The 14,607-nt window shown below is 40.6% G+C and overlaps 1 protein-coding gene across 17 annotated transcripts in view; it reads left to right on the top strand.

Annotated features, from left to right (window-relative positions):
* The window catches only part of LTBP1 (latent transforming growth factor beta binding protein 1), a 389,007-nt gene that overhangs the window by 46,808 nt on the left and 327,592 nt on the right, over positions 1-14,607 (top strand). For all 17 annotated transcript variants that reach the window (XM_072767337.1, XM_072767335.1, XM_072767336.1 and 14 more), the window contains exon 3: positions 129-426. In XM_072767337.1, the coding sequence (XP_072623438.1) occupies positions 161-426 (266 nt within the window). In that variant the 5' untranslated portion in view covers positions 129-160. The remainder of the gene's footprint in view (positions 1-128; positions 427-14,607) is intronic.

Below are 14,607 nucleotides of genomic sequence, written 5' to 3'. Positions count from 1 at the left end.
CATCATGTTTTCAGATAGTTTTAGTTTTTGGTGGAGGGAATCCTGGTGCTACTGTGAAGGCTTTGGAAGAATTTGTGAAGTCTACAATGTTTTTCTTCAAAGTCGTGTCTTCTGTTGCCTTTCTGCAGCAAGCTGTGTTCCACCGTGCCAGAATGGAGGGATGTGTCTCCGGCCTCAGCTCTGTGTGTGTAAACCGGGGACCAAGGGCAAAGCCTGTGAGAGCACAGCTGCCCAGGACACCTCATCACCAGGCTTTGGAGGGCAGAGTCCTGGGGCTGCTTCCTCCTGGGTACCCCCTGAGCAAGCAGCAAAGCACACTTCATTGAAGAAGGCAGACAGTCTCCCAAGAATCAGCCCCGTGGCCCAGATGACCTTGACCCTGAAGCCGAAGCCTTCAGTAGGACTCTCCCAGCAGATTCATTCTCAGTGAGTAGTTTCAACTTGCTTCTACTCAGGCGCACCTTAATTATTGTCCGGGATGCATTGCTTTCAATCCACTTTTCCTGCACAATTTGCTGAAATCACTTGGATGATGATGTCTTGTTTTTCCTTAAAGTTTTACATTCTAAGTTCCTACATCAGGTCTCTTAAAAGTATTTGGTATGCATGCTTAGCCTCTGCAGGGAAGATTGACCATAAACATAAACTGGAGCATTAGAGAGGACTAGGGGAATCAAGGCAGGATGGACATTAGAAAGATAGTTGTTTGTGGTCCGGTTGTGAGTTAAAGAATTCTTCTTTTGGTGGGGATGGGGGGGTGGGGGAGGGGGATGTCTAGAGTTTTGAAATAATTTAAGAAGAGATGGCAGGAACTCTGCTCTGCACAGAGAAGGTATTCAAGTGAGCGCGAGCGCTGGGAAAGCCTTTCTCAACCTCTGTAGCAGGTTGTCTCTTCCATTAGCACCGTGTACACCTCCCAGTTGCCAGCCAGGTCCATTTTTGGTGAATGAGCTTATGTTCTATTTATGGGAATGTGGTTTGTTTGTTTTTTTTGTTTGTTTGTTTTCCCTTAGCATTTGGAGGTAAGTGCCATTCGGAACACAATGAGGACTCCTGGATAAGATTGCTTATCCCTGCCCTCCTCTCAGCTGCCTGAGGAGCAGCTCCTTGCTGCACAGGGTCTTTAATGCCCATCGTTTCCTCTTAATTAGCTACTCGCCATGGATAACAAGATGCAGAAGGTACTGCAGCTCTCACTTGTCATTTGTCTAGGAATGTAAAATACAGGAAGTTCTCCCCTTGAAAATGGGCTTGACCCAGCAGTTCATTTGTAAGTCACTTGCTGGGAATTTGGAATACTTTTCCCCCCTAGAGACAGCTTCCACATGGTGATTAGTATCCAGGCAGCCCACAGAAGCTATTTAATCTGCCTAGTATAGATGAAATTATCCTAATTTATACTTCCCCTTCGAGTAGGCCACCTACTGTCCCTGCTGAGTGGGGTCCTCAACTTTTTCCTCTCTCTTCTTCTTCCCTCTTCACCCCTCTTCTTTCTGTTTTTCTTTCATTTTTCTCTCATTTCTTCATGTCCTTTCATTCTGCCATGGTAAAGAGATTTGGGGGGCTAGTTTGAAATCTAATCACTTTGCTAGCATTTCAGTTGGAAAACACATCCTGCCGTCCTCAACGAGAAGGGTTGGTAGTTCCAGCTAATCCTTAGTTATGGCTTACTGTATGCCAAGGACTGTTTCAAGTGCTTTGCCTGTATTCTTAGCTTACAACTGACAGGGACCCCATAAGGTGGCGCCTATTATTAACCCCATTTTACAAATCTGGAAACTGAGGCAGAGTGGTTATGTGATTTGGTCACACAGTAAATAAGTGTATAATATCAACAAATGTCAGGCTTTAAATAGAAGCAGCATCCATTCCCTGAAGTAGAGGGTAGCAACTTTTTCTGTAAAGGGTCGGGTAATAAATATTTTCAGCTTTGTGGGACATATGGTTTCTGTTGCAACTTCTCAACTCTGCCATTGTAGAACAAAAGCAGCCATAGATGACGCATAAATGAATGTGTGTGACTGAGCCAATAAAACTTTATTGATGGACACAGAAATTTGAATTTTGTATAAACTTAACGTGTCACCCAATATTCTTTTTTTTTCCTCAGCCATTAAAAAATGTAAGAATATGAGAATTATTAGCTTGTGGGTCATACCAAAGCAGGCTGTGGGCCAGCTTTGGCCTATGAGCTGTGATTTTCTGACCCTTTCTCTAAAATATAGTGGTGCCTTTTGGGGCCAGAACATGAATGTAACTGTGTGTCCTTGAAATGATACAAAGCTTTGATTTATATCCTACTAGACCTCTCTCCTCCAGCATTATTCTGGATCTTAAAAACAAAGAACAATTCTGTGTTGAACTGTGCCTTGGCAATCAAGAGTCAGGTTACTGTGCATTGCAATTATTTTTTTCTTGCATTACTACTTACATAAACTGTGAAGTTATTTACAAGCAATATCATTTATCTTGAATATCACCATCTACTGTTACAATTTGACCCTCTGTGATGTGTATATATATAGATTGTTAGTAAGAACCATATGTCAGAAGTCAGATAAAGGAGCAATTTTTTCTTTTTTTGGTAGCAGTAGTATAATTTAGACAAGAATGTTGTGACTCAAAAAGGTGGTGGCTAAGGTTTCAGCTTTAACATGGCTTTAGAAAAATAAACCAGTAGATAAATTTGCTTCAGAGGCTTCATCTGCTGAATGAAGACACTTTTACCCTGGCATTGTTACAGGACATGTGTATGTGTGTGGCTGTGCCTGTGGCATGCTTTTAGGTAAGGAGAGGAGATAACAATTCTGACAATTTCTTAATAAAGTTTTATAGGTTGTCCTATTATGTGGGCATTGTAGGGAACACTAAGATGTACAAGATCCAGTTCAACGTACCTGGGTGGTTCAGTGTTTGAGCATCTGCCTTTGGCTTGGGTCATGGTCCTTGAGTCCTGGGATCAAGTTCCACATTGGGTTCCCCATGGGGAGCCTACTTCTCCCTCTGCCTATGTCTCTGCCTTTCTTTCTGTGTCTCTTATGAATGAATACATAAAATCTTTTTTTTTTTAAAGGTCCAGTTCACCTCTTAAGGTTTTGAAATGATCAGTGAACTATAACTCACGAGGTATGCAAAGGCAGGGGTGCAGTTGGCCCAAAGATGATTTTAGGTAATGACCTAATCACCTGAAATCCTATTTAATCAGACCACCAAAGAACACATGTGATAGGACCATTTTTGGCAACTTTGGGGGAGATGTAGCAATCCTTAAATTATTTTTTTTAAGATTGCCTACTTTAGGGGAGTTTCAGGGTTTTGTTTTATTTTTATCTACTGAAGGAGGAGATTGATTAAGCCCCCTTAAAGTGCTTGTAGACATAAAGGTAGCTACAATATCAAAGTGTGTATTTAGTATTATATTCGTTATGTGGCATATGAAGCCCTATGGTCTTGATCAGTCATCCACCAACTTGTTGTGGAGCACATTCTGTGTGCCATGCATTCACCATCAGAAGGGCTCAGGGTATAGAATGAATGAATACACAAAATATCTGCCTTTTGGGGCTTACAGGCTGCAAAGTGGGAGGCCACTGAAAGTGGCATAATTAAACCTTTGTGATAAGTGCTGTGGTGAAAATTGCAGTTATGGACTGGTGCAGGGTGGGAAGGCATGAGGGCTCTGGTGGTTTTAATAGGCTGTCAGGGAAGACTCAACTGAGAAGGTGACATTTAAGCAAAAGCCTAAAGGAAGTGAAAGCGTGAACGCTTTATATGGGTGTGTGCCTGGCGTGTTTGAGGTAATTGTTACTTTAGTAAAACTGAAAAAGTTAAAACTACACATTTTAGGTGTGTGAGCAGTAGGTGAATTGGTTTTACCTTTCTCCAGATTGGTTTTAGACAGCTTGATTTAGAACCAGATAGAGTTCTTTAGGAAATCAAAGAGAAGGAGCAATTGTTTCCAGATTTTGGAGTGTTGGGGAAGTGGAGGTCCAGGAATGGCTCTGAAGAAGGTGAGCTTGGAAAGATGGCTAAATCTGGACACAAAGAGCTGGATAAGAAGGGCATTTCCAGGAATGACATTGATGTGATATCAGAAAGCATGGCGTATTAGTAACCATGGCTGTGTAACAGATCACCCCAAAACTCCACAGCCTAAAGCAATAAACATTGATTGTCTGACAGTCTCTGGAGGTGGGGAACCCAGGAGGTTCTTAGCTGGGAGTTGTGGCTCAGCATTAGTCAGGAGGTTGCAGTCAGCAAGCATGGCTCAACTAGGGCAGGAGAATTCACTGTCAAGTTCACTCACTCCCATGGCTGTTGGCAGGAAACTTCACTTCCTCTCAACATGCACCTCTCTACTGAACTGCTTGAGAGTCCTCACAACATGGCCCCTGGCTTCCTCCAAGGCCAGTGATCCCATACAGAAGAGAGTGAAAAGAAAGCCACCGAGCCTTTGTAGTTTTCAGCCTTGAAAATACACACCTTCACTTCCGCCTTATTCTACTCATTAGAAGTGAGTCATTAAGTTGGATGGACCCTTAAAGGGAGTGAAATTAAGCTGCTCTCCTAGAAGGGACAGATATCAAAGAAGTTTTGGATGTATCTAAAAAAGACTACATTGAGGATATGATTTGTTTGGAACTTGATATAGAGGCAGGCTAGTAGCAATAAAAGGTTTTAAGGATTGGTTAAAAAAATCAGATGAAACATTTAAGATTTCAACATAACAATTCTAAAAAGATATACAACATAGCAAACTAGAATAAAAAGAATAGAGAGGGAAATTATAATTTATTTATTTGGGAAACTATAGTTTAAAAGAGGCTTAAGAAACATGCTAACTAATCATAATGTTTGGACTATATCTATTCTGATTCAAACAAACCATAAAGAAAAGAAAAAGATGATGATGTATAGATGAATCATGAAAATGCTGACATTAATTAGAAATTTAATGGTAGAAAAGAATGTTGATTTGGGGGCTGTGATGAAGGTGTTATGATTATGTAAGGAGAATGATATGAAACTATTTGCACATGAAATCATATGATGTCTGAGCTCTCATTGAAATTATTCAGTATGTTGAGGTATAGAGGTAATGAGATTGGCCATAAAGGGATTATTACTGAAGGTGGATGATGGGTACATGGAGGTTTCTCAAAGAACTCTTAGCTTTGACATCTTCCACAATGAAGATTGACAATAACAGTAGAACAAACCAAAAGAAAATTTCAAGTGGAAGGAATCCTATGATTTTTTCTGCCTTGGAGGATTTATCTGGCTGTAGTGTCTGCAGTAAATTAGCCCTAGAAGTCATTGGAAGGAAGTGAATCAGGAGTGACCATAAATGAAAAACCTTGGCACATCATGAAATGTGAGAGGCAAAGATAAAGAGGATTGGGTAGGAACCAGGTTTGGGAATGTGAGACAAAGGGGAGATGTGGAGGTATTGCCATCCTGTTGTTTTTGAAGGTTTCTTTGGTGATATCATGGATCTCCAAGGTCTTTGAAGTGGTTGATACTTGGTGAATGGATGGTCTCTGGTAGAGCTTTATGGATGATGATCCTCACGATCATTCTCTGTACCCCGCCAGGGGCTAAAAGTAAGTGGATATCAGTGGTTCACGGCTGGACACTTGATCGGGTATTGGTTTGGAAAGATCCCCAGCCAGTGCATTCTGGCAGTAATCCCTGCTGTAGATGGTAGTTTTATTCCTGCTCTTCATGGAAGGTGTTCATTATTATGGTGTTCCTTTATCCAGTTTTGTGGACCACATCACAGCTACTCCGTGAGCTAAACAGAAGACCAAATGATGCTTCATCATCCTGTGTGCAAATTTTGGCAGCCATTTCCGATTCTTTGAACTTCTACTTCACTTTATAATACTGTTGTCCTTAGGAAGTCCATATTAAGGACTTCAGGTTACTCTCACACTGTATCCTGTAACTGTTATTGGCATGCAGCTGTTAATGCATTTGCTGAGGAATTGTCACCGTTAGGTCGCAGATGCTTCTCCAGTGTCCGTCTTTAGTCCTCTATGTAAAAAAGGTGTTAATGCTTATAAGTTATAGCTGGGAGAGTCCACAAAGGAGCAAAATTCAAAACTATTCAGCTCTCCAGAGCTTTTTCATCACCTGTCAGTATCGTTATTCACATATATATTGAAGTTTCCCATCAAAGTTTGTTGTTAGTTCTCTGCGTTGCTCACTGAGACTGTTTTGAGTTGTGTAAAATGTCTGTCTTTATCCTTGTTAATCAAGATGAATGTTATAGGCATTGACTGTGAAACCACAAAGTGGAGGTCGTGAGGGGCATTCTTTAGCTGCTGATGTCTTTTGGTCATGAGAGAGGGTTGGTACGAATGACCACTGCTGTGCCAAATGGGAGCTGTTATCTTACCATATAAGGCGGAAGCACTTTCATGGGAGACATTGTACCCAGTCTCCTCTCTATGAGCTTGAGAAGGAAGTCTGGTTTTACTCAGGATATGGATGTCAAATCTATCTAGGGAGTTCACATGTGTCCCATCTTTTTTCTTCCCTGGTGATGGCTATTTTCATCATCTTATGGTATCCTGATGTTAGAAAGGATGGTAGTTAGTTTCCCTGGAAAAATCCTGTCCAGTCTCAATCCAGGTGAGGGGACTGCATTTATCTAATGGCACTATCCCTTTTCATTATCTTCTTCCCAGGGATGTGGTGAAGAGAAGCAGCAAATGAGCAAATGTTCTTTTAAAAGACAGGAGTAATTCAAATGCATTCTATATTTATCAAGTGAGCTCATAGTATGCCAGATATTTTCTAAATATAGGCAAGGCCCTTTAGAATCCACATGGAGATGATGGGTTGCACTTTCAAAGTTCTTGAGAACTGAATGCTTTGCATTTACCATGGGTTAGTTGATAGGAAGCAGTGTTGAATGAGGTGGAGAAGAGGGTGCTACACTGTCTTTTATCTCTGCCTCATTCTTAGCTTCCTGTCTTTGTGGTTGTGAGTCTTTAAAAGAGCAGAAACAAAAACCATATGCTGTGATACCTACAAGGACAGGAGGCTCGGTGTAACATTCCCTCAAGTACTCTCTCCTAGTTAACAGCAGCAACAATGAAATGTAAGCTCATTCACTTTATTTGGACTTTCTCCTACTACCCTGCAAGAGGGGAAAAAGAAAAGCCTCATTCTAAAACTGTACCAACAGTTAAAACTGTGGGGAGAAGTTTTAAGCTTTTTGTCGAATAAGAATTGAGATTGGGATCTTAACCTGAACTTATTAAAAAAGCCAAGGAAGTGGTCAGTACTTGAATGGGCAGTTTCCCCAAATGATCTCTCCAGCTAGAGCGGGATCCTTGCTCAGTCTTGATCCCCAGCCCCCACTCTACTTACCATCCCTCAGGACTATCTTCTGTGCTTCCTCTACTCTCCATTATCGTAACACTCACTCTCCACGGTCTTCCATCTGTTTATCAACATAGGTACACCAAAGGGCCTCGATAAATGTTTAATACATTTTTTGAGTTCTTTTTCTAGAGAAAAAAAAATAAGGTCTAAATCCTTGTCTGAGTACTGTTTCATGAATACTTATGTATATTGCAAGGAGTTACCTTTTTCTCTTGGAATAATACTGTTTCCCTTTGTAAAGCCTTGGACGTTTTGCAGAGTACTTTGCATTCCTGTGGTGTCTGATCTACCAAACATGTCTATGCAATGAGGTTTTGATCCTACTTTATGATGTGGAAAAAAAGGGCAAAGTGGCAGAAAGTTGAAGAAAAGGAACTCAACCTGAGGATTGAGTGTACATCTTATGACACCATAGGGATGGGGTGAGAACTCATTAATTTGAACTAATGATTGATTTTCTCATTTTATATGCATATTTTAAACTTAAAAAATTGAAGTTAAATTGAAATTACATAAAAAAGAGTCCACAAACCAAAAGTGCATTAAGCCTAGTGATCATCCCAAAGTGGCAACACCTGTAAGTACCATACACTCTAAAGGGTAGAACATAGCCAGCACCACAAAGCCCCCTTGTTCATAGATCTGCCCTCTCCCTCCTTCCCAAAGGGAGATGCTGGCTTGACTTTTGACACCAGAAATCCAGTTTTTTAATAGTGTATGTATAAACGAATCATATAGTGCCTATTTTTTCGCTCATTGGTATGTCTGAGATTCATCTGTGTAGTTGTGTGTGGCTGTAGTTCACGTTTACATTGCTGGAGATTATTTCATCATGTGAATATACCACAATTTATTATTTATTCTGCTCTTGATGGATGTTTGGAATTTTTTAGTTTTTGGTTCTTAGGAATAATGTGTAGGTTGGTATGTGTGGGAATTCCAGAAGAAGACCTTTGTGAATTCATCAGGAAACCAAGCCCAGCTGGACACAGCCACATTAATGTTTGAGAAGGACTTCATAATCCATTGTATAAAGTGTGATCATATTAGTATGTGTGGGCCAGTGCTATTTTGTTTGTCAGTGCATAGGGAACATGGTGGGGTGAGATCGTGTTTGAGGAACTGGAAGCAAAGCACCTTTTCTTCTGATTGGGGCTTGGCAGGAAGAGTGAACTGTGGGATGGGGGTGCAGGAGGCAGGGGAAGGGTAGGGGAAGTCACTTGTGCATTGCTCTGCCTGCACCCTGCTAGGTCCCATGAGGAAGACTTGACCAAGAGCAGTTTTGAGATTCAACCAGCAACTGACTGGTTTTAAATTCTGGTGAAAGGTATGTAAGGAATTGGAAACTCAGAGTGTGCAAATAAAAAGGGCAAGTGCTGGGATAGAGTGTGCTCTCCAGTTTCATTGCTAGAAGTCAGGATGCTGTTTTGGTGTTGTATACTCATAATTATAACTAATATTTACTGAGTATTCTGTGCCAGTTCTTTCATCTAACTCTTCCTCCTCCTCCTACTTTTAAGGAGACTTGTAGTTATATTGGGCTTATCTGGATAATTCAGGATAACTTTGCCCATCTCCGGGTCAACTGATTAGCAGCCTTAATTTTATCTACACCTTTAATTTCCCTTTGCCAGGTACCCTAACATATTCATAGGCCTGGATGTGGATATCTTTGAGGAGCTTGGTAAAATTTTTTGGTAATGATGCTAAAGCCATTGTTCTGGCTTCCAGAGTATTTTTACCAAAGACCCAGTCTTGTTTTGGTGATCTTCCCTGATACTCAAGAGCAAAACATAATCTCAAGGGATAGTAAATAATCATCAAAGTAGCCTTCAATTAATAGCATAGCTGGCCCTTATGACTTTGATGAAAGTTAGATGTCAGCACTTCACATAGATTTAAGGCCTATTTGTGGTCCCCACTGTTCTCTGAAATCTTGGGACCAGCACTCTCAGATACTTTTGGCGGCTAGAAGAGGGAAAAATCGAGAGCCTCAAGATGTCCAGGCAGCAGCAGGGGCCCTGACTCTCCTTATGCCCTTAGCCCTGTGGAGCGAGGGATTGAAAAGTCAACGCCACTCATAAGTACTTTTTGACATATAACAGTCCCAAGCACTAGACACGTGGTTTGGGGGCTCTGAGTGCAGCACTCTTGGGAGGAGTTGGGAAGGGGTGGGCAGACATGGAGAGGAGTGGGGAGAGCGCTAGGAATGTCCTTTCCTTCAACAATTAGACTGGGGTCCTTGAGCCTGATAATGTATTTCCCATATGATTATCCTGTGTTGAAATTAAATTTGTGCACCGGAAATGAATTAGTTGTCAGAGGATTTGCTGCACACTGACAATGGAACTGGGATGGAAACACACATGAATCCACTGATAAGCAGTAAGAATGGAATGCAACGTGGTGGACACGTGGGACCCATGGGCTTTACCCTTGGCTTGGATGGCTGATCCCAAACCCGAGAATAATTTCTGGAGTCTGACTTTGGATGTTGTATAGATTACAGTAAAAATTCTTCTTTACACTTGGATATGTTTGGTATTCCGTAGATACTGCCCATGAATCCTTCCAAGGTGCCCCTAGGGTTGCACTAAATCCTCTTTCCTTGTTTTCCTTGGCTTAACAGTTTGTTTATGTTCAAGCAAAGTGTAGACTAAATTTTAAGACTAAACTTTTATAGCATTTCTCTGCCCCAGAGCTGTCTGGGATCAGAATAAAGAACCTATAAGATGTAAGTCCTACGTGAGGGAGACAACAAGTACAGTTCACATTATACAAAATATGCGTAAAAAGGAAATAAAAAAAACAAGTTAATGTCTATGGTAAACATGCTTAGTTAGTATGTTTTCACCGTGGTTCTCAGGGTTGAGTATTTTTTTACCTTTTTATCTGTTCCTTGAATGTGTTAGAGATGACCTAGCAGAAAGAGCTGATCCTCTAGTCCCAGAGTCAGGAACTTCTAAAGGGAAAGAATGTTCTACTTAAACACTGTGTAGAAAAGAAACCCTAGATTTTTCTAATCCAGCAGAAAATGTCTGTCATTTTTCAGGACTGCTATTTCTGGTCGAGATGTTTATGTGTTTAGGCAGAATAGCAGGAGGAACCAGGAAGATTGGATGAAATTAAATAGTAGACTGAAGAATGTTCCTGTACCCAATAGAGTTAGGTGGATTTTCCCATGAGTGGGGTGGAAAGGCTCTGACTATAACCCAGTGCTTGGGATTTTATCAAGTGTGAAGTCTAGCTCACAACTAGAGGGATCCTTTCAAAATGTCAGTCTCCTCTTGCCCTCCTCTATGTAACAGCCTCCGTGGCTTCTCCACGTTCTGAGGGAAAGATGAGTTCTCCCCTCCTGGGAGACAGACTCCCTGATCTCACCTTATACCCTATCCCCTGGTTGTCATCATCCCCAGGCAGCAGCCTGTCACCATGTCCCAGGCACCTCCTTCACTCTGTCCAGCTCCTTCCTGACACACTTTGTCTACAGTCTACCCTTGCACGCGCTCCTCTTCCCTATTAACGCCTGCTCATTTTACTGATTTCAGTTTCCTCAGGGAAGAATTCCCTGACACCTCTGTTACTCCCTCAGGGATGATCTCATGACACCATTTCCCCATCCCTCTCTTCCTAGCATTCATTTCCGTTTGTGTGATTTACTCTTCTTGGCACAGTGCTTCCTCGGTGAATGAGTAAGTGTAGGTGATACTCTGGCTGCTTTGAGTCCAGAGTTCTGACCAGGCAGAAATGCAAATAGTAACCCATCAGCTAAGCTGCCTCAGTTTCTCCAAAGTAATCAGAAGAAATCAGTTTAATGAGTCACTGATGAGAGTAAGCAAAACCTGACTCAGTCATACCCCACCCCATTCTGGGGCAGCAGTTCAGTCTTTTGTGGTGCTTCCAGGTGATAGTTAGGACCTACTTGCTGTGTATCTCTGATTGTTACAAGGATTTTTCATTGTTCGGACTATATTTAGTTCTCTGGGTCTTCTCTTCTTGACCTTTGCAATGCCAGGTCTTCCCTCTTCTTGCACTTCCTCGAACGCCAGTGACAGCTGTGAGGCACATTAGCAAGCAGCAAAGTGACAGCTAAGCCCTGGCAGCTAGTCTCTTGGGAAAATGACTGAGATGGACACTGAAAATCCATTTTATGAGCTTGAACTTCCTAGTCTTCATGAGTATTTAATCAAATATTAATTGATTTGCACCTTGATGCAAGATTTGGCTCAGTTCTCAGAAGCAAACAGGGAGGGGCAGGCAAACTTTAATTATTTTTCATTTAGAGTTATTTTTTACTAAGGGTGAAATCATTTTTCACTTCGAGCTCATATCGTTCCAGAGTTAGGTGATTCATGGAGTTACCTCTCACCAAAACACAAAGAAATATTTTATCGATATCAGTGTCTTTGAAAAGAATTAATCCTGGGTATTTGTCCCTTTTGAGAGTTACTTGAATGTAATGGGAAATGGAACAAGAATGTATTAGGTACAGTCTTTTTTCCATCTTCCAACATCTTTCATCCAGCACAGATCATAAAATTTTATAACTTAAAAGGATGAATGTCTTACCCAGAGTCACATGAGTGGGTAGTAGCAGAGCTGGGACTTGAACCTTACCTCTTCTTATTCTACATACTCCTTGCAGTTTTTTATATGCTGTTGTCTGATTCTTTACTATCAAAAGTTATGAAAAAAATTTGCACAATATGTTTGAAGCCCAAAACCTATAAAAGATAGAGGAGTGATGGAAAAACTTTGAGTTGTTTCATGAATTTTCAAGCAAAACACTTGTTTGCCAGAAGTTGTTTATTTTCAAAATGATCAAGATTCACTTACCAAAATGTGCCCCATCTCCAGGAGAAAATTTGATAGTTACTTCTTTATTGTATGTTACCAATGTAGACGCTGTTTTCCAATCCTTAAAAAGTAATTGGACTGTCTGCCATAGATATAGAACTTATTTTTAAAAAATTCTCATCTTAGGGCCTTTTTTTTTTTTTTTTAAAGATTTTATTTTTTCATTTTAGAGAGAGAGCACCGGCAAGGGCAGGAGCAGAGGGGGAGGGAGAAGCAGATTCTGCTCTTGAGTAGGAAGCCCAACGCAGGGCTCGATCCCACGACCCTGAACTGAAGTCAAGAGTTGGACACTTAACTGACGGAACCACCCAGGTGCCCCTCATCTTAGGGCTTTCTTGACATAGGCATCACTTTTATTGCTTGTGAAGCATGCTGCCTTTATTCTTTGCCGGATGTTGGTGTTTTGCCAACTGCTGGTAATTTGGAGATTTGATGGACAGAGTCTAAAGTGAGGCATCATTCTTCCTTAATTTGTTCATAGCCTCTTTACACAGCAGCTAATCCTTCCTAATTATATTTCTAGGAAGGATGTTCTTAACTCCAACAGGAAGGCGACATAGACATTTTGAGATGATTAGGATGCAGTTCATTCTGAGAAAAGGAATTTGCAAGAAGTGCTTTCTGTTCCCCTACCTCACTCAGGGAGTATAACAACAATTCACCTTCTAGGCCCTTCACAAAAGTCTTCTCTTTCTTTTCCTCTTGCATGGCTGTAGCTCCTCTTTATCTTCTGGCTTAATGAAGCTATTTTGAAGGAGAAAAAAAAAATTCCTAAAAAAGACCCATTTCCACGAATGAGGCAAGTATTTCACAGCTTAATTGCCTTCATGTCTTGAAAGGTGACTTGTGAATATAAATAGTTGTGGAATTTAGAGTATTGGAAATACTTTGTGTGAGGTTGAGCCACTTTGCAATCTTCTTAATTTTTGTTGCCATGCTGCTTTGTATTAATTGAATGTAGTGATTTTTATGTGAAAATAAAGAGGTTAGTGATGTGTGTATTAGATCATTTCAGATCCTTAATATTTTGAACAAAGTACATGTGGTCACTGTCAAATAAGACTTTGATAAATCAAATGAATTATAGTCTATAAAGCCTTAGTGGTTTTGAATATTCCTATGGAGTGTGGTTTTTACCCGTTGCTCAGAGATTAATTTCATTTTGTTTTTTTAAATTTTTTTTATTGAACAGTTTCTAAATGTTAGCCCTTTGTATTTTTATGTGAATAGTCTATTAGCATTTTTTAAAAAAATATTTATTCATGAGAGACATTCAGAGGGAGTCAGAGACATGGGCAGAGGGAGAAGCAGGCTCCCTGCAGGGAGCCTTATGTAGGACTTGATCCCAGGACCCCAGGATCATGACCTGAGCCAAAGGTAGATGCTCAACCACTGAGCCACCCAGGAGTCCCTCTATTAACATTCTTTTTTTTTTTTTTTTTTTTTTTTTAGAGATTTATTTATTTGTTCATGAGAGACAGAGAGAGAGAGGCAGGCAGAGACACAGGCAGAGGGAGAAGCAGCTCCATGCAGGGAGCCCGATGCGGAACTGGATCCCGGAATCACACCCTAAGCCAAAGGAAGATGCTCAACTGCTGAGCCACTCAAGTGTCCCTCTATTAACATTCTTTATTCTATTTAAATTTCTATTTACATATAATTTCTATAAATGTTCTTTTTCTTATTTGTTTTTTTTTCTTTTTCTTATTTGTAAGAGCTTTTTTCATATTAAATATCTTTTTGTGAAACTTTTTTTTAAAGATTTTATTTGAGAGAGAATATGCATGAACAAGCATGAGTGGGGGGAAGGGCAGCAGGAGAAGCAGACTCCCTACTGAGCTGGAAGCCCAACACAGGGCTCAATCCTAGGACCCTGGAACCATGACCTGAGCGGAAGGCAGACACTTAACCAACTAAGCCACCCAGGAACCTCCCATTTTGTGAAACATTTCAAGAACTCTCAAGGTTGGTTGGAGGACCCTTTATGCAAGGAATGTTATTAGTACCTACTGAATTTTTTTATCCCTAATTTAGAAGAAATTTCTTACATTGAATTTTTGAAAATTCAAAAATTCTCCTCATCTGGGAGGACAAGAATATAATCAACGACTTGAGTAATGTATTTCAGAATTCTTCAGTCTTTTGAGAGGCTTGTTGGTTGACAAAAACATAAATCTTATGGTACTATTGAACCATCTTAATATTCTAAGCTTGAATAGCTCTTAGTGTATTTCTAACCCAGTTGCCTTATCCCAGGTTCACCATAATGAAATAGAAGCTCTGTTCTCCCCACTTCTGCAAAACAAAATTTAATTTACTGTAATTGTTTGATTTAGTCTATCAACAAAAGTGCCA

This window comes from Vulpes vulpes, chromosome 8 (genome assembly GCF_048418805.1).
Source record: "Vulpes vulpes isolate BD-2025 chromosome 8, VulVul3, whole genome shotgun sequence".
In the NCBI taxonomy this organism is placed as follows: domain Eukaryota; kingdom Metazoa; phylum Chordata; class Mammalia; order Carnivora; family Canidae; genus Vulpes; species Vulpes vulpes.
The sequence above is the reverse complement of the archived record's forward strand: the minus strand, read 5'-3'. Positions and strand labels throughout refer to the sequence as shown.